This window comes from Furipterus horrens, unplaced genomic scaffold, assembly GCF_987537825.1.
Source record: "Furipterus horrens unplaced genomic scaffold, mFurHor1.1.pri manual_scaffold_7, whole genome shotgun sequence".
Taxonomy (NCBI): domain Eukaryota; kingdom Metazoa; phylum Chordata; class Mammalia; order Chiroptera; family Furipteridae; genus Furipterus; species Furipterus horrens.
Window position 1 is genome coordinate 126,922,140 of NW_028327177.1, and position 18,372 is coordinate 126,940,511.

General features: G+C 36.4%; 1 protein-coding gene across 2 annotated transcripts in view; it reads left to right on the forward strand.

Annotated features, from left to right (window-relative positions):
* CMC1 (C-X9-C motif containing 1) overlaps positions 1-18,372 on the forward strand; it is a 60,254-nt gene that overhangs the window by 3,681 nt on the left and 38,201 nt on the right. Inside the window, exon 2 of one of the 2 annotated variants that reach the window (XM_090284414.1) lies at positions 12,379-12,468. In XM_090284414.1, coding sequence (XP_090140540.1) covers positions 12,379-12,468 — 90 coding nt within the window. Of the gene's footprint in view, positions 1-12,378; positions 12,469-18,372 lie in introns of those variants that run through there. The other variant, XM_090284415.1, reaches the window with a different exon arrangement.

Consider the following 18,372-nt stretch of genomic DNA (forward strand, 5'->3'; position numbering starts at 1 on the left):
TAGTGAACAAAATTCTAGAAGTTAAACTGCCCCTAACAAGTTGTAAAATAACTCAGTGCCATTCCTGAAAGAACACCCGGTTAGGCCTTTGCTATTCCCAGATTCCAGATAAATTTCTGATGTGATTATATACCCAGGTGACAACTCTTAGAAATCTGGGCCTGATAATTTTGATTTTTGACATCCTCTTGTAACTAGAAGATATTCCTTTCCCCTTTTTCTGCCACTTTTCTTTTAGCAGGGTAAGAAGTGTCCCTTCCCCCGTCAGTTAATGTGGATTTGTTTTCTACTTTTGTGTAGTAGAACAATGGCAGCATGAAAGGTTTCCTGAAATCGTGTGTGTGTATGTGTGTGTGTGTGTCCCCGTCTGTGTGTGTCCCCCTGTCTGTGTGTGTGTCTCCCGTCTGTGTGTTCATCCCTGTTCTTCCATTGGTGTTTTGTCCCAGAAATCTAATTAGGGGGTGATGGCGGAACAGTGATAAGGCTCATGGGGTGGAAAGTGGGATCAGGAATTTTATGACATTGTATTAGTAGATGTTTAAGGTATATGTGTCGTGGGAGGGTGTCATTATGGCAGCTCTTGGAGTCTTAGGGTTGTGTGGGTTCTTTTTGTGGTTCCAGTGGGGATGCAGGTAGATTACCTTTGGGAGTACTAGCACTCTGACTTACTGGCAACCTTAAATTTTTGAATTAGACATATAAAGAGATTTGAAGAACCTTTTTCTGAGCATTATTATATGAAAAATATGTAAAAGATTATATAGTTGATTAGAAAAATTTTGATTTTAGGATTGCTACTGTAACTCCATAGCATCTTCTCAGATATAGACATACATTGTATTAGTAGAACTAAAAATCTGGTTAACCTTTACATTTTATATATATCTAAACTCCTCAGAGTGTATTTGCACTGGAAAATACATTGTTTCTCTCACCAGATTACTTTACCAGCCCTCTAATGAGTGGTTCTCGGAAAGTTGAAAAACATTGGCTTAAGCAAAAAAGCACAAGGCCATTGAGATCAAAGAGGAGTGTGTGCTGTGGCATTGGAGGGTTTGAGTTGTGCAAACCATTTCAAGGGATTTGAATTTTATTCTAAGAACAACGGGGAAGACATTGGAACTTTTTAGGTAAGGGAGTGACGTATAGAACTTTCCTCATTTTGTGTTTATCTGATTTGATTAGATGGAGGTTATGCAATCCCAGCCAAATGCTGGGTAAGTGGCAATGTGTCTTTCTCAGGGTATTGTGTCTGGCGGCACGAGGCACATGATGTGTCGTTGTCTCTCTCACAGGTGGTGTGAATTTTGATCGTGCCATCAAGGTCTTGTTCAATTTGTTTTGATATGTTTTTCCTCTCTTTCAGTTAATAAGTTATCTGTGGGCAGATCATTTAAGACTTTGCAAATGTTTGTTCATCATCAAAAATTCCCCTTTGATTCAGCATCCATTGATGATTTTTGCCTTATTTAGTCTTTTCTATGGTGGTTGCAAAGTAGTGATTTTCTACCTCCAGTATTCTCTCCATCCTTATTAGGTGGTTGGTGACATTTTGCTCTTAGCAAGAGCTCACTTTATTTCTTGTTTAATTATAGATTTATTATTGGTGTGGACTTATGAATTCCTATTTTGTCAATAGTTTATAATTTGTTACTGTATGTAATTATTTCGATGCTCACATTTTCCCAGATTTGGCCAATCAGATTCCTACAAACTAGTTTCTGGGTCCTTGTGATGTGCTCCTATTATTATTATTATTATTATTATTATTATTATTATTATTACTATTATTTATTTACTATTATTTTTATTATTTTTTATTTTGGAGCATTGTATCTTCCCTGGCCCATCCATAGAATTAGTCATTTCTCCAACAAGCCCTTGTTCCTTTTATTTGGACAAGATATTAAAGAACAAAATCTGGGTGCCAGGTCTGGGTACCACACGCAAGTGACGTGTTAATGGAGTACTCTTAGGAAAAAAACCTGTGGAGTGAGGGGAACAGGAAAGAAGGGGAGGAAGCTGAGTAAGACGATTTTAGGGAAAGCCTGTCTCAGCCTAAATAGCTTTGGTGCACAACAAAGTACAAGGGCTGTCCTGCTTTGGAGGCAAGGGAGCAGGGTTTTGTGCCACCTCTCAGCCATTGCCCACTGCAGGAGTTGGGAAAGGAGTCAGCATTAGGAAAAACTACACAGAGGGACCATGTTCAAGGGTGTAGATATGACTGCTTCTACATTCTCTCTTACAGGAGGGATACCAACTCTACCCTGAAACTAATATATCTTTATTAGGAACCTTAGTTTTGGGTAGTGAGAGTTTGTATAGTGATAGGTCGAGTAGGAAGGGATACTTGCACAAATATATACATACACACAGGTGTGTGTGCAGCATCCAGATGTGAAGTATTGTAGGGTTGTGGTAAAACAGTTTGAATGTGAATAACGTTGGCTTAAGGAATACTTAACATATGCCAAACTGTGCTTTGTTATTTTGCTTCTAGGCAATTTGACCTGCTGTTCCTGATTTGTGGATTTTTCCCTCTCGTCTCCATCCCCAAATCTGTCTAATTCTTGTTCATTTTTCATACCTCACCTTAAAATCAGTTTCATAGGAAGCTTTTCTTTATTGTCACCACCCCCAATCTCTCAAAAAAAAAAATAAAGATAAAAAAATATTTGGAATTAAAAAAAATAAACCTACGAAGATAACACATAACCTGGGTACAATATAGAGTTTCTTTTATTCTAGATGTAGGGTGTTTTTGCTTGAGAAATAAAATGAAACCTAGCAATGGGATGTGTCTATATCAAGTAGTTTGAGAGATGAAGAAAATCAGGATGTGAAAATGGGAATATTCTACCTGTGTAGTAAACAGTACATGTTTTTTGTATGATTTCACTTCTTTAACTAACTTGCTTAGAAACTAGGTGATTAGAAAGGACAGGCCAGTTAATTACACCTAGACAGTAAGAGGTTACCCTCCATTCACAGGGAGACACTGCACTGTTATGGAAATAGCACCGCGTTGAATTTGGGAGGTAGTAGGACTGATTTCTGGTTTTAGACTTTGCCGTTAACTTCATGCCCTTAAAGTGTTCTAAAAGGTGTGATCTAAGGTTTGAAGATGAGGGGTAGGGAGAGTGAGATATATTAGTTGGCTAAGGCTGCCTCCTTAAAATTTTATGATTGTAAATATTGGGAATTGGTTTCGAGGGGTTCTTGACTCAGCACAGAAATTTCACCACAGGAAAAAGTAACTCCAAGTTTATGTTTCATTTACTGGATTACTGTCATTATTTTGGTATAGGGGCATTAATAGCATATTTGTAGAAGTCTCTAGGTTTATAGATGTTAAATATGTGAGAACTATTAACCTTGTACCTGACACAAGTGGACCAAACAAAACTGTGCCCAAATAAGAATGTTGATTCCCAAGTTAAACTTCTCCACCATCCCCAATTATATTTACATTTTTAAGTAAAGAGACTGAAGGAAAAAAAAAATTAAGAATGTGATATTTACTACACCTCATTGTATTTTTCTAAAGAACTGTTACTAGGAGGTTTCTATAGATCAAGGGATGTGTTAACTATGCATTAACTAAGAACAATTAATTGAAATATATCATTTGAAATGTTTATGCTGCAGAATAAGGAACCTTGCTTGTCTTATTCATTATTGTATATACAGTTCCTAATATGGTGATTGGTACATAGTAGGTAACTAATAAATACTTGTTCACAGAATGAATATCTGTAATTATCAAGTATTGCAACTTCTAAATATGTCATTTATTAAACAGTTTTATTGCATGTTTATCATGTGCTAGAAGTTAGAGGGAGTAATAAGAGATGAATTAGGCATGATCTCTTACCTCATCGAACTTCAGTTTCATGCAGTGGTTCTCAATCTAGCCTCATGTTAGAAGTATTTGGGAAGCATTTAAAAGTACCAATGCCTGAGTTTTGCCCCAGCATTTTTGCTTTAACTGGTCTGTGGTAGGGTGCAGGTATCAGAATTTTAGGGAGCCCCCTTGGCAGTTGTTAGATGCAGTCAGAATTGAGAACTTTTGGTACCAGAATCTGCCAGTCTACTCAGGCTGCCATAAGAACATACCATAGACTGGGGGACTTAAGTAGCAAAAATCACTTTTTCAGAGTTTGGGAGACTGGGAAGTCCAAGATCAAGGTGCTGACCTATTTTGTTACTGGGTCTTCCCCTTCTCATGAGGCCACCTATCAAATTAGGGCCCTATCTGTATGATCTCATTTAACCTTAACCTCATGAAAGCCCTATCTCCAAATATAGTCATATTTAGGTTTAGGGCTGCAACATGAATTTTGGCGGTGAGAGGGGACACAATTTAGTCCATAGCAACCACTCATCTATCAGGAGAGGATTACACAGATAGTTGATGTGAAACATTGTAAGTCCAAATGAGATTAGAGCCATAGTATTGGTGACCGCAAAATCTTGGGGTTAGAGGAGGGAGAAGTCACTTTCAGGTGCTGGGGTCAGGGAGAACTTAGGATGGAACGAGTATTGGGTTTGATTGTAAATAAGTAAACTTTCATAAAAAACTAAGAGGCAGAAGATAGAAAATAAAGACAGGAGATTGAGCTGGAGTTTGACTTTACCAGTTATTGGCTGGGTCATATTGCAAGATTGCTTTGAGCTTTATGAACCTCAGCTTCTTCATAATACCTCCTCCTGCGTGTGGTGATGGTTGTGAAACAGTTCATTCTTATGACCCCTTCTTCCCTTCTGCAAGTACGTATTGTGCTGCTTCTGTGTGCTATAGAAACGTAAGCTCATCTTTTTTTAGATGAGAAGGATAACATAACCACTGGGATGGCAGAATGAAGATTCGAATTGTAGAAGTGTTAACCTGGAATTGTGATGCTGGTGGAACATGGAAATTACCAGTATGTGCTGGAAAATATGCATAGAGTAGATTTGGAGATAGAGACAAGCACCGAGAACTCAGCATAATAAACACAATCTTTAAAGACAGAACCTCATGGGATTGCCACAGAAGGAATAAGAGCAGATCTTCATCTTAGAAGCGTTTATACTTTTCCTAATAGTATTACAATTGTTCAGAATATTTTTGAGACTCCTTTAAAATTTGCCTTCAGCATCTACAGTACATTCACCTTAATATCCTTCTTTTGTTCAGAAGGTGAACTTGAATTTCAGCCAGGGTTAACCAAAATCAGTCTGGTGAAGGTGGAAGATGCTCATTCTGGGAAATGCTGTTCCGCCCCCAAAAGTTATATTATAGAAAAGAAGTTCTATTATGGAACTGGTTTTCATGTTAACTCAAACTGACTCTGAAGGCCGTACCAAGAATAATATTGTGAGTGATTCTGGAGCAAAGGTTGAATAACTTCTTAATAGAAAAGTAATGTCCCCACTCCATTATTAAAACAGTACATGTTTCTTTGTATACATTTAGTGACATATTGTAAGAGGAAGAAGAAGAACTGGTAGAGATAAGGTGGCCAGAGGCACTGAGGAACATTCATAGGTTTGAGAATATCTACCATGTTCTAGATGTACATTAGAGAAAAAACAAGCTATTATTGCTGAGAAGGCACAGGCATGCTCTGCTTTATTGCTTTCTCACATATTTCCTTCTGTCTCTCCTGTAACACTGCTGATTTTCTAGTAGATATCAATGGGAAACTTTGCTTGTAGGAAAAGATAGTCTTGACGTTTCACCAAAGAAATAAATGTGAAACCTTTTTATTTAAGAAACCATCGTCTCAGTGGAGATTGCAGCACATTTCTAAAATTGGCATGTCTTATGCATAAATTGATTTCCTGCTTTGGTATACTTTTAGATTTGTTGTCTCTCTGGCCTCATCTTGGTTAAAGTAATGTGGGTGGAAGAGGAAGTTTTCATACCCACCAATCTTCAGAATCTGAAGTCCAAGAAATAGATGCTTTTTGGGAAATGGGCACATTTAGAGTGAACTAGGTGTTTCTTAGCAGTGAGAGCTTATAGGACAAAGAAGTTCAAATGAAGCTTACAATTGTGGGACATGGGTGGTCTCTGAGCCAAGAGCTAAGCAGAAATAGGCACATCTACCTCATTGATGTGCTTTTTGTATTTTGTAAGAGTTTGAACTTATTTAAAAAATCAGATTGTTGCTGATTAATTGACTCTGAAGGTATTTCTCAGCCCACTGACAAATAACTCCTTTTGCTTTTTCTGTAAATAATTTTCTGCATGGTATAAATCAGAGAATCAGAATGCCATTTAACTTTAAATGGAATTTAAAATTAAAAAATGAGAACTCTGCGGTTGTGAATTTTGCTTGTTCAAAATGATGCTTCTGAAACAAACAGCAGTTGCCTAAGGGTTTCCATGCTTCAGCATAGCTGGAAGCTCACATAAGCTTGTTTGCTGAAATCCCTTAAACAGGTTGCCATCTCAGGTGTGTCATAGTGCTGTGGAAGAAGATGTGGGACCTATGTTCCATGATCTTGACTTTGCCATCTACTTCTTCAGCTGCAAAATGGAATCAAAATACTTATCTGAGAGGGCTGTTGGGAAGACTATTGGCCATTACTTCCCTCATCTTGAGGTTTCATAAACAGAGGCAGGCTGGAATATTGGGGGTGCAGGGCGTAATCTCTCCTACGACTGATTTTCTTTTTTCTTTTGTTGTATCAGTTCAAGTATACAACAAAAGGGAAGAAGGTAAAAGGAACACTGATCACTCTCTTAAGTTTCCCTGTCTAAGGATATCTGCCTACCCCACCCGCTTCCTCATTTTACCGTATCATTTTAGCAAGAACATGAAAATCTGCTCAGAAGCATCCATATCTTTGTCTTTTTGAGGGGAACTGGAGTCTGTCTAGCTTCCTGGTGTGATGGTGGTGATTGAGAGTTCTGGCCTTGTGCTGTACACGATGCCACCTTTCTGGGGATCTTCATTTTGAAACTCTTGGTATGAAGTAAAGAAGAAGGACCTGAAGATTGAAACTTGCTAATGAGGAGACTTGGAAATTGACTACATAGTTTTCTTGTCTTTCCTCCAGAGTAAACAGGAGCAGGGAAATATCTTTAGGAGCAAATAAATGAAACTAGGAAGTTAAAATGTTAAAAAGGGACAGTATCTAAGTAAGAATCAAATTAGTTAATTAAAAACAATTTTATTATTGAAAAGGCATATCCTGCCCTTTAGGTGTCACGTCCTTCCAGTGAAGATTCTGTAAAATCCTGAGTTGCTTCACTGTTCGCTTTGTGGATTCCTGGCAAGTACCGTTGCCAGTAGCCTTGTAATCTAGTGCTGCCATATTTGCAGGAACATGTGAGCCCCAGAGCAAAATCTGAGCTAACAAGTTCAGCCAGTGAAAAAGGCGAAAATTGACTTTCAGGTGGTGATAGAATGTTGAGAAGTTAGAGCTTTGGAAATTTTTCCTGGTGGCATTATTCTGATTCTCTTATCTCAGAAAAAAAAATCATGTGAGTGTATAGTAGCAAACTCTCAAAATTTGATTTTCTTTTTTTATAGGCTCTTGTGCAATTCCTTGCACATTGACGTTGAAGGAATTACTGTAATTTTATGAATAATAGTGCCATATCTATAATATTTGTATTGTTGAAGATGGCTTTGGAGTATGTGTAAAACCATAATTAGTTAATAGTTGATATGTAATGGTTAGTATGCTACCAGATGGAAAAGCCTTTAGCAGGGTTTATTTACATATTTTAAAGTGGAAAATAGGTTGGGTATAAATTTAACTTCTTAACGTAGCAAGTAGTTTTCCAATGATGTTTATCATTTCACACTCCCACCAGCAATATACGAAAGTTCCAGTTTCTCCACATTCTTCCTAACATTTGGTGTTCTCAGTGTTTCTAATTTTAGTCATTCTGGTGGGTGTAAATGATATCATGGGTTTCGTTTGCCTTTTCTTAATGACTGATGATTTTGAGCATATTTTCATGTACATATTTACAATTAGTCTATCATCTTTTTGAGGTGTCCACTAAGCCTTTGCTCCTATTTTTATTGGGTTGTTTGTATTTTTGTTATAGATATGCAGGAGTTCTTTATATATTTGAATCAAGTCTTTTGTCATATATATATTTATATATATATTTATATATATATATAAATATATATAACACTTTCTTCTGGTCTGTGGCTTGCCTTTTAATTTTGTTTAATGGTTTTAATTTATGACCCAGGGCAAATTAACTTTTGTGGGTTCTATAAATTTGAGGGTCAGAGGGTTCAGATTGATTTTATTTTCATGTTTATCCAGGACCTTGTTGAAAATACTTTTATTTTTTCATTGACTAATCATGGTGCATTTGTCCAAATAAATAGGCTATATATAGAGAAGTATTTCTGGACTCTATTTTGTTATTATTCTACTTGCTTTTCCTACTTAGGTCAGTTTTCCACCATCATGCTTGCTGTAGCTTTGTAGTACGACTTTCTCATCAGGTAGTGCAAATCATCCAGATTTGTTCTTCTATTACAAGGTTGTTTTGGGTATTCTAGGTCCTTTGCTTTTCCTTATACATTCTAAAATTCTTTTATTATAACTAAATTTTGAAATAGTTTAAATACATCAAGCTGCACATTAGTGCCATTTTCATGTACCTGTTCTCCAGCTTTCCTTAATGATTCTATCTTAAATAATCATGGTACATGTCTACAGTGAGTATGATAGTGCCTTTAAAGGGGCAAAAATTGGTATTGGGGAGAAAAATCTTACTGTTTTAATGTGTAAAGCACTGTTGTACATACAGTACATAAATAGAGATACTGTATATCTGTGATAGTAACATTTCATAGGGGAGCATTAGGAAATAATATCTAAAAGAGCTCCCTTGGGGGCAAAAATGAAAAAAAGATTGGGACACACAGCTATAATTCATTGCAGCTAAGGAAACCAGGAATTGACATTAGTATAATACTGTTTACTCAGGTACATGTCTTAGCCGAATTTCACCACTTTTTACATGCACTTTTGTGTGTATGTAGTTATATGACATTTTATTACACATGATGATTCAAGTAACCATGATCACAGTCAGCACACAGAACTGTTATGTCAGCAAAAAGAAAATCCCTTGTTATTCCTTAATATATCACACTGCTTCCTGAACTCTAGTGGCAACCACTGATTTGCTTTCCATCACTAATTTTGTCTCTTTGAAAAGAGAATCTCGAGTCCTGGCTGGTAATGGCTTCCTGGAGTGAGTGCTGGCCTGGGAACCAAAGGGTCGCTGGCTCTGTTCCCAGTCAGGGCACGTGCCTGGCTTGCAGGCCAGCTCCCCAGTTGGGGGTGTGTAAGAAACACATTGATGTTTCTCTCCCTTTTTTCCACCTTCCCTTCCCCTCTCTCTAAAAATAAATAAGTAAAATCTTTAAAAGAGAGAGAGAGAATCTCATGAAAGTGGAATCATTGAATAAGTAATCCTTTGAGATTATCTTCTTTTCATTTCGCATAATGCCCTGGAGGTCCATCCAAATTGCTGCTGTTATATCAATAGTTCATCTTGTCTTATTGCTGAGTAATATTCCATTTTCTGGATGAACTCTTGTCTCTCCATTCAGCAGGTGAGGGACTTTCGGATTATTTCCGTATTCCGACTGTTACAAATAAACATGCCAGGAACATTTCTGTACTGGTGTCTGTGTGACCTTAGGTTTTCATTTCTCTCAGAGGAATCCTGAGGAGCATGTTTGCTGGGTCCTATGGCATGTCATGGTAAATTCTTTCACATTTATTAAGACTTGTTTCATAGCCCAGCCTATGGTTTATCTTGATAAATATTCAGCTATTATTGAGCAGAGCGTATTTATATATTTATAAATGTTAGGTCAAGTTCGTTGATGTTGTTCAAGTACTTTATAGTTTCAATATGTAAATTTAAATGTCTTTTTCTAATCTGCTTTATCTATTTCATATTCGTACATCATGGATTCATTTTTTTTTTTATCAGAGTATATTCTCTATTCTTGTGGCAGATTTTATTTTACAAAGAAGTTCACAACATTATCTTCCATCCCCCTTGTTCTTCTGTAATGGGGTCTTGCCACAATGAATGGAGTCTTAATTCCCTTCCACTTGAGTATGCTTCTCTTAGTGATTTGAAATCAATACAGTGTAGCTCCAACGATGCTGCATGGCTTCATGACGGGGTCGGAAGAGGCCATACTCCTTTCACTTGGTTATCTTGGAAGGCTTGCTCTCCAGCCTTTCCTTTTCGGATCTCTGCTTCTCATAACCTACCTGCCGTGCTGTGTGAAGCCTAATTCAAGAAGTGGCCATGTGTAGGTGCTCTGGTATACAGTCCACACAGAGATGGCTCTCTGGCCGTTCCAGATACATAAGTGAAGAAAGGAGTCATCGTGGAAGCAAATCCTCTCCCCTAGCTTTTGCAGCTGTGGAAATCAACAGCTGTCGTTCGAGTCTACTCAGATGAGGCTTGAGACAGACACTGTGAGGCAGAAAACAGTCAAATCGGCTTCACCTTTCTGAATTCCAGACCTATAGGATTCCTATAGAATGTTTGTTTAAACCACTCAGTGTGATTAGTGGCCTGTCGCACAGCAGTAGGGATAAACTCTAATGAAAAAGAGGTAAACTTTTCAGACCATACATATCTGCAAATATCTTTAACTTCACTCTTAATTGGCTCTAGAATTCTTGGATATAAAGTAATTCTCTTTCAGAACTTTGAAGTTATGTCTCCATTGTCTTGTAGCATCCATGTCTTGCCAGTGAAATGTCATGTAATCTGATTCTCATTTCCTTTCCGTGGGTTATGTTTTTTCCCTTTTGAAACAGGATTTTTGAGCTTCAGACATTTCATCTAAGTGCATGTAGATAATCTATGGTCCATTTCTGTCCAAAAACTCCTGTCTTTTTATTTGCTTCAGTATGTTTATTATACAAATTTTAAAATAATATTGTCCTCATTCTTTTAAACTTTCTTAGGAGTTGGTCACTTCTTGATTAATTACAGTTAATTTATCTCTTTTTCCGTGTTGTCCATCAACAAATGAAGGTGATTCTTGGCTGTTTTATCGTTGCTGCTTTTGTTTGCTTTTTGAGATGCCTTGTTACTTATTCTCTCTTCAAATACTGTATCAGTCCATAGCTGCCTGCATCCAGAGGTCGTTGGGAACCACATAGTGCTAGGAAAAGCTTAGGGGTTCCTAATATTTCTAAGTGTTAGTAGATACTGGGAAACTTCCTGATCAACTTTTGGGGATAGTTACCCATTATTTATTTCTTTTACCCATGGCCTAAAAGCAGCAGAAGTGACTCACTTGGCTCCTACTCAGGTATTTCAACCAATAATGTTTTAATTTCCTCAAGGGAAGTCCTTTGCTCCCCATTTTTGCTGTTTCAGAGTGTGGAGCAGCACCAACTTTTTAAAATATGTTTATTGATTTTTAGAGAAAGAGAAGGTGTGGGGGGGAAACATCAGTGTGAGAGAGAAACATTGATTGGTTGTCTCCCGTGTGTGCTCCAGCCGGGTATTGAACCCACAACCTAGTTCTGTGCTCTGACCGGGAAACGAACCCACAACCTTTTGGTGTACAGGAGGACACTTCAACCAACTGAGCATCCTGGCCGGGGCAACACCCACTTTGGATATCAGTTTTTTCCTGGGGAAAAACTCTGGAGAAATGACTGCCTCCTGGAATCTGATCTCATCTCCCTTTTGTCTTTTGGAGATCCTTGATTTTGGGTCTCTGAGGACACATACCCTTTGTTTTTCAGGACTCCAGGAATTTAAGGAGCAGGTGGGGCTCTGGAGCAGGTGCTCAGTCTGCCACTTTAGTCTAATTGTGGTAGTTGTGTTTAAAACGCACAGAAATCTCACAGGCTTTGTTTTTATACACATACATCGTTCTACTTTTTCGTCTTCTGCCAATTCTCGCTTGCTTAGGCTGCTGTTATTACTAAATAAATTCATGTGTCTCTTAGTCTTGGATCTCAATATCAATATAAATCATCTATTCTTAAATCTTAGTATTGGTCAAACTCTTCAAGTGGATTATATTAATAAGGAAAATTATAATATTTTAGTCTGAGACTTAATTTTGACACGATAACATATGGGATATGTTATTATATAAAAGTACAGTGATATAGTTGGCAGAAATTTTTAGAAAGACGTTGCCCATATGTGTCACATTTTTTCTGTTGTATATAAAAATAATTTTAATAATTTTCAGTGACTAAAATAATAATTTACGAGTTTATAAAGCAGTCAGTTTTTAATGTACTCGCACAGGCTTTTATTTAAGTAAACCAGAGTGCTTATTTTTCCCCTAAACAGGTGATTTATGTGAGACTCTACTATATTAAAGACGGATCTTTTTTTTTCAGAGCATCATCTCAGACATGTCGAAAAAGATGTTTTGATTCCTAAAATAATGAGGGAGAAGGCCCGAGAGAGATGTTCTGAACAAGTTAAAGGTAAGATTCAAATATTCATATACAAATCAAATACATTTTTTATAATATGATCTGAATTTAATCCTTAGCCTTAGAGTCAAGTAGTCAATGAATTAATATGTATGAATTGCTTCTCACCCTTGCACTGAGATACCAGGATTTCAGCTTTCAGAACTTGTAGGCGGTATTCAGTTCATTTACAATTTAAAAATATTCTCTCAAATTATTAGTAAAAAACACTTTTTTTCCCCTCAGAAATATAGTTACATATAGAGAAAAACTTAGTGTGAGTATTCTGGAGAAACAAGTTACTCTGGTAGTTTTGATAGAGAAAGAGGAAACATAAAATGTAACATGTGTTTTCCATCTTATCAACATATTTATATAGGTACACTATATATTCTAAGATGAGTTTCCTTGGTGTCATTGTATGTTACAGAATTGTTAATGGAATCCCAAGAGTACTTACGAGTCTTTTTTTTTTTTTTTTTTTTCCTGTTGTTGTTTAATGTTTGTAAGTGGCAGCAATTTATGTAAATACATGCACTAAGCGCCTACATATGCATCTTTTCTTGGAGAACGTTTTAAAATATGTTTTACAGAGTACCACTGTGTTCTGTAAAGCTAGAGATGTATCGTTGATTAGTATGTAAACAGTGAAAAATGTAAGCAAAACAGTGGAAGGTGCCAAATGAGACGATAAATGATGAGTAATGAGAAAAGCAGATAGAAGTATTACTGTAGAAATGTCTTGTAAAAATAAACTACCTCTGCCCTGACCGGTGTGGCTGGGTTGGGCATCGTCCCACAAAGCGGAAGGGCACAGGTTTGGTTCCCTTTCAGGGCACGTGCCAGAGTTGCAGGTTTGGTCTTTGGTCAGGCGCTTGCGAGAGGCAAGACACTGGCGTTTCTCATGTCGGTATTTCTCACTGTCTCTTTCTACCTTCCTTCCTCTCTCTTTAAAAATAAATTTAAAAAAATATTTTTTAAAAAGCTACCTGTTATAATGGACGTCTAAAAAAAGTAGTAGTTAAATTTCACGGATGTAAACTTATTTTCCTGGCTTCCTTTCTCTCCTTTCCCCTGTAGTCTTCTTCACTGAGGGAGCACAGTGTTTGTTAGCGCAGGTGATGGCTGTACTACCTTCACTGCAGGTTTTTCTGCAGGGGAGCCAGGCTGTGTCAACTGTAGTTTTGTGGCTTTGAATGCTGGGAACATTTCTGTGCTTCGGATGGTATCTCTTAGAGAGCAACCTTGCTGCTAATGGACAGAGGCAGTGAAAAAGAAGAAATAGTTCCTCAGAACTGACATCATATGATGGTCGTTTCTGTTTCTTAAATGATTTTTTAGGACATACCAGTTTTAAATCCATTTATAAATTAAATTGAAATTAAATTCATCCATAAATAAATTTATTAATAAGTTACCAGTAATTTATTGGTATTACTCTTGTTTTCACTATGAATTAGTTGTTTATTCAGAGCACTTTCCTTCCACCCTCACCCCCCAGGTGTCAGGAAAAATTAACCCATCGGCACCCGCAGGCAGGGTTCAGTGCACATCTGGCATTGACAGGTGTCATGCTGATAGTCTCAAGGGATTATCCTCCACTTGCCTCATAAAACTTTAAAAAACATACATACCCTGATTCAGGTTGGGGAGGATAACACTTAAAAATGGATAATAAAGTTATAAGGTTAGGGTTACCTTTTCACTATCAGGAGAATTTACCTGTAAATAGTCTAAAGTTATAAGTATGAGTTGTATTTATGCAATTTTGTAACACATTATTCTGGTATCTAGAATGAAAGGAAGCTAGCTAACTCAATTATAAATTGAGTTTTTACTTATATGATTCAGATGAAAATGCAGAATGATTATATGGCTTTGGGTTTCAAACTGTCTTTTCTCACTCTTAGATGATGAAACTTTGTTTTTGATTTTTGAAATGAAAGAAATATAGTATAAATTTAAATTCTATTACTGTTCCATAACTATTATTTTGTAATGGTACAGAAAAAAATGTTTAATATTGCTTATTTATCAAAAGTTAAGTTGTTTTAGGCTGTCAACATGTTTAAGTTTCTGTTTAATGAGTATAGTTAAAATGTCCTGAAGACTGAAAGCATCTTAAAATTTGGTTTAGTTCAATTAATTTGTAAGTTTTAGAACATATTATTACAGTTGAATTTGAACATTTGGATTTTTATAGATAATCATATATTGATTTTTTTCTTAGGCCATATGGTCCGAACCAGTGTCTTAGTACCTAAAATTGATTATTTTATGAAGGAATAATCTTTAGTGTTCTCCCTGTTTAACCATGTGAATTAGGAAAGAACATAAACTGGTATTGTTCAAGTGACAGAAGAGCAGCTACATTTAAACTAAACAGTAAAATGTAAATTAGAATCAGGATACTTCCATTGTAGTTTATTTACTGTTTATCACCTTTGCTTTATTAAATAATTATAGGGTTTTATGTAAAAGCATTACACATTGTATAGATCCTGGGTAAAGATACAGGAATTTTAATAAGTGATCTGACTTTCTGCTAAATACCTGAAACATGATTATGTAGGAAAGCTTTTCTGTTTGATTTTTTTTTTTCTTTCTTCATGTCATTTCAACCCAGTTGATCATAAGGATTGGGTCAGACTGCCAGCAACTTAGGTTTGTGAAGGGAATGGAACAGCTTTTCCAGGGACAAAGAGAAATGAAATCACTTTCAGTGAAAGCAAGATGCCTCATTATAGTCACCAACAGCAGTTATTGACAGCTACACTTCCTATTAACAAGGAGCATTTAACTAAGAGTTTGGCTGTTGGATCTTTGGACTTGATCTAATTTGCTAGCATTAATTAGTTTCTTTTGAGCACAGACACTTGGTGCTCACAGCTATAGATTTGGAGGGCTAATTAGGAAAGAAAATTGAACAGAATGGGGTAAGGCATTAACCTTCAACCATTACCAGCTGGGACACTGATAAAGACCACAGAGTCCAAATGTTCCCTATTGATGTGAAGAGTACCCTAATGAATATCAATTTCAGCCAGGTTGCTATATTCTTACTAGTTCTCTCTTCATTATAAATTTTAACCAGCTTCTATGGTACCTTCATTACCTATGTATATGCTATTGGTTTTTACTACATACTCTGATTTAGTCTGAATTGCACATTTCACCTTATGTTTTAAAAATAATTAAAATTTATCTTAAGTAGCAGATAATGTTTAGAATGTTTTATCGTTATATACCCCAATAGTAAAATTTACCTTTTATCTACAATGGCATGATTCTAATTCTGCAATGAATTTTTATAGTCACCATTTGAATACAATGAAAATTATAACTAGAATCAAAAAAATCATAGCTTTTGTATGATAGTTAAGCAGTTTTTATTAAACTGGTGTCCACTTGAAAATCTTTGCCTTTATAAAATAGATATACTTACTAAAATTTCTTTTTGAAGAGAAAAATAGCGGTCATCACCTTTACTTTTGGAACTTAACTTTGATTTAATGAGTGAAGATGGCTTGACCTAGGGATTACATACAGAATTGAGAAGGCTGATCTTACTGTTGTATAAACTTTGACAAGATTCTAACCTCTGTTAATAAACATACATTGAAAGAGAAGCTATTTAACAATTGATTTAAATAGAAAAATGCAACTTTATAATATTCTTCTTTTGCTAGGGATATCACTGGCGGTGAATAGAGACACTAAAAACAGTGACCAAAGTGTACTGGTAGACATTAACACAATGAACACTGAATACATTGGCAATGGAACTGAAGGAAAATTCTAGAATGCCCAGTTTCCCTTCCACTCCCCCACCTCCTAAAAGCCAAACTAGAAACCCCCTTCCATGACCCATGATAGTGGAATCATTGCTTTTCCTTGGATTTGGGAGTTATCGACTTGTGGTGTTTTAGGAAAGTGGTTGATGACCTCTGGAGGTTACTTTCCACTCGGTGACTTTTCCCATGTGCTTGACTCCCTGCTAACTTAAGGATTTATTTTTTCTATGTTAGTAATATTTAAAAAATGTTTTTTTGTCACACATATTAGGAAGGTATGCATTCTGGTATTACGAATTTCTCTTCCGGAAATAGAGCTTCCATAAGAGAAAGAGTCACTTAATTGCTGTGTTTTGTAAAAATTCCTCTTTATATTTGCTTTTGTGAATTGCATAGTTGGCATTTGATATCAAGTCTCTGCTGAATAATGAAGTTTGCTTTAATAATAAGAACCTTTTTTTTTTTTTTCCTTTTGTGATTATCAAGACCAAAAAAGTACTTTGTCATCAGGGATGGCCTGGAACTTTCTTTAACCTAGCTATTTTTTCTTACTTACTGACTCCTGTTTCTTTTATATCACTTTCTTCTATTGCAGTGCTTTTGATCTTCCGACCAATAGGTGGGGTTTGGTTCTAAAGGAGTTATATAACATATAAGAAAGTATGGATTGTTTGTTTCTTTGAAACATCAAAGAGCTATAGCTAAGTAACACAGAAGCTGTTTCTCAGGTACAACTAAAATATATTACATTTTGCAAAATTCCAAAGATATGTGAATACACACAAAAGAAAATCAAATTAAAAGTGTTTAGGGATAATCTTACCGAGGTTTGCAGGCAGAGAACTACCAAAAACTCACTAAAACAAATTGGAGACTAAATGCCCAAAGTAATCAATCTTATGTGTGTTACTTGAACCTGCCAAAAAACTGTTTGAATTGTTCCATTACCACATTTATTATTTTCATGTAACCAGTTCACCAGTGTTAACTAATACTGAAGTGGAAATGTAACATATCTTCAGACCATTTTGGGTGTATTAGGAGGATAATATATAAAATCACCAAATATGATATCTGTTAAATATATCATATATGTAATCTTAAGAAATATAAAGATATATAAAGCATAGTTCTTCCCCTTCGGAACTACACTGGACTGTGTCAATGGGTCCCCAATACCAGCCCTGAGGTTGGTGATTTGCTAGGAGGACTCATTAGACTCAGCACATAGTCATATTCATGGCTAAGATTTTATCCAGCAAAAGCATACAAGCAAAAACAGCAAAAGGAAAAGGCACGTGGGTTGAAGTCCATAGGAAGCCAGGTGCAGGCTTCCAAGAGTCCCCTCCCAGTAGAGTCACTCAGGATGTGCTTAATTCTTCCAGCAATGAGCTTTGACAACACGTGTGAAATGCTACCCACCGGGGAAACTCGTTAAGAGATTCGGTCCTCAGAGTTTTTACTGGGAGTTGGTCACATGGGCAGCCTCTGCCTAGCATGTACCAAAATTTCAGACTCCCAGAGGGAAAGCAGGTGTTCAGCATAAACCATATGGTTTGCACAAACAGTTTAGGCACAGTGAACCACTCCTCTCAAGCAGGGAATGGTGGGAACACTTCCCAAATTCAAGTTCTCAGATGCCAGCTAAGGGCCAGCCTTGCAAGCAGCTCTTTCTAATGATAGCAGTACCAGGCCTGCCATGTTAACTCTTTCTGCACATGGTCATAATAGAAGTTAATAAAAGTAAGTTAGCAGTAAGTATTTGTGTCTGCCTATCCGGCCTGATGTCTCACCAGTCACATCATGAGTAATGAACCTATATCAATCATGCATACAGCTGAATTGTTTTTAAAACAACTGAACAGAGTATATATTGATAGTTCTCGTTTACATTTAACTAATACTTCTGTCGTAGGGCTAAATGGCTTATTATGATGGTTTTGTTTATGAATAACAAGGCAATTTTGTAATAAAATTATAATTGGACATAAATGATCTTGAATAAAATGGCTGATTGTTTTCTCACAGAGAAAGGTGCAGTATGTTTTAGTTTTGAATTAAATGCTAAGTCTTTTTTAAATGACTAAATTAGCAGGGAATTTGTCTAGACAAATGAATTTAA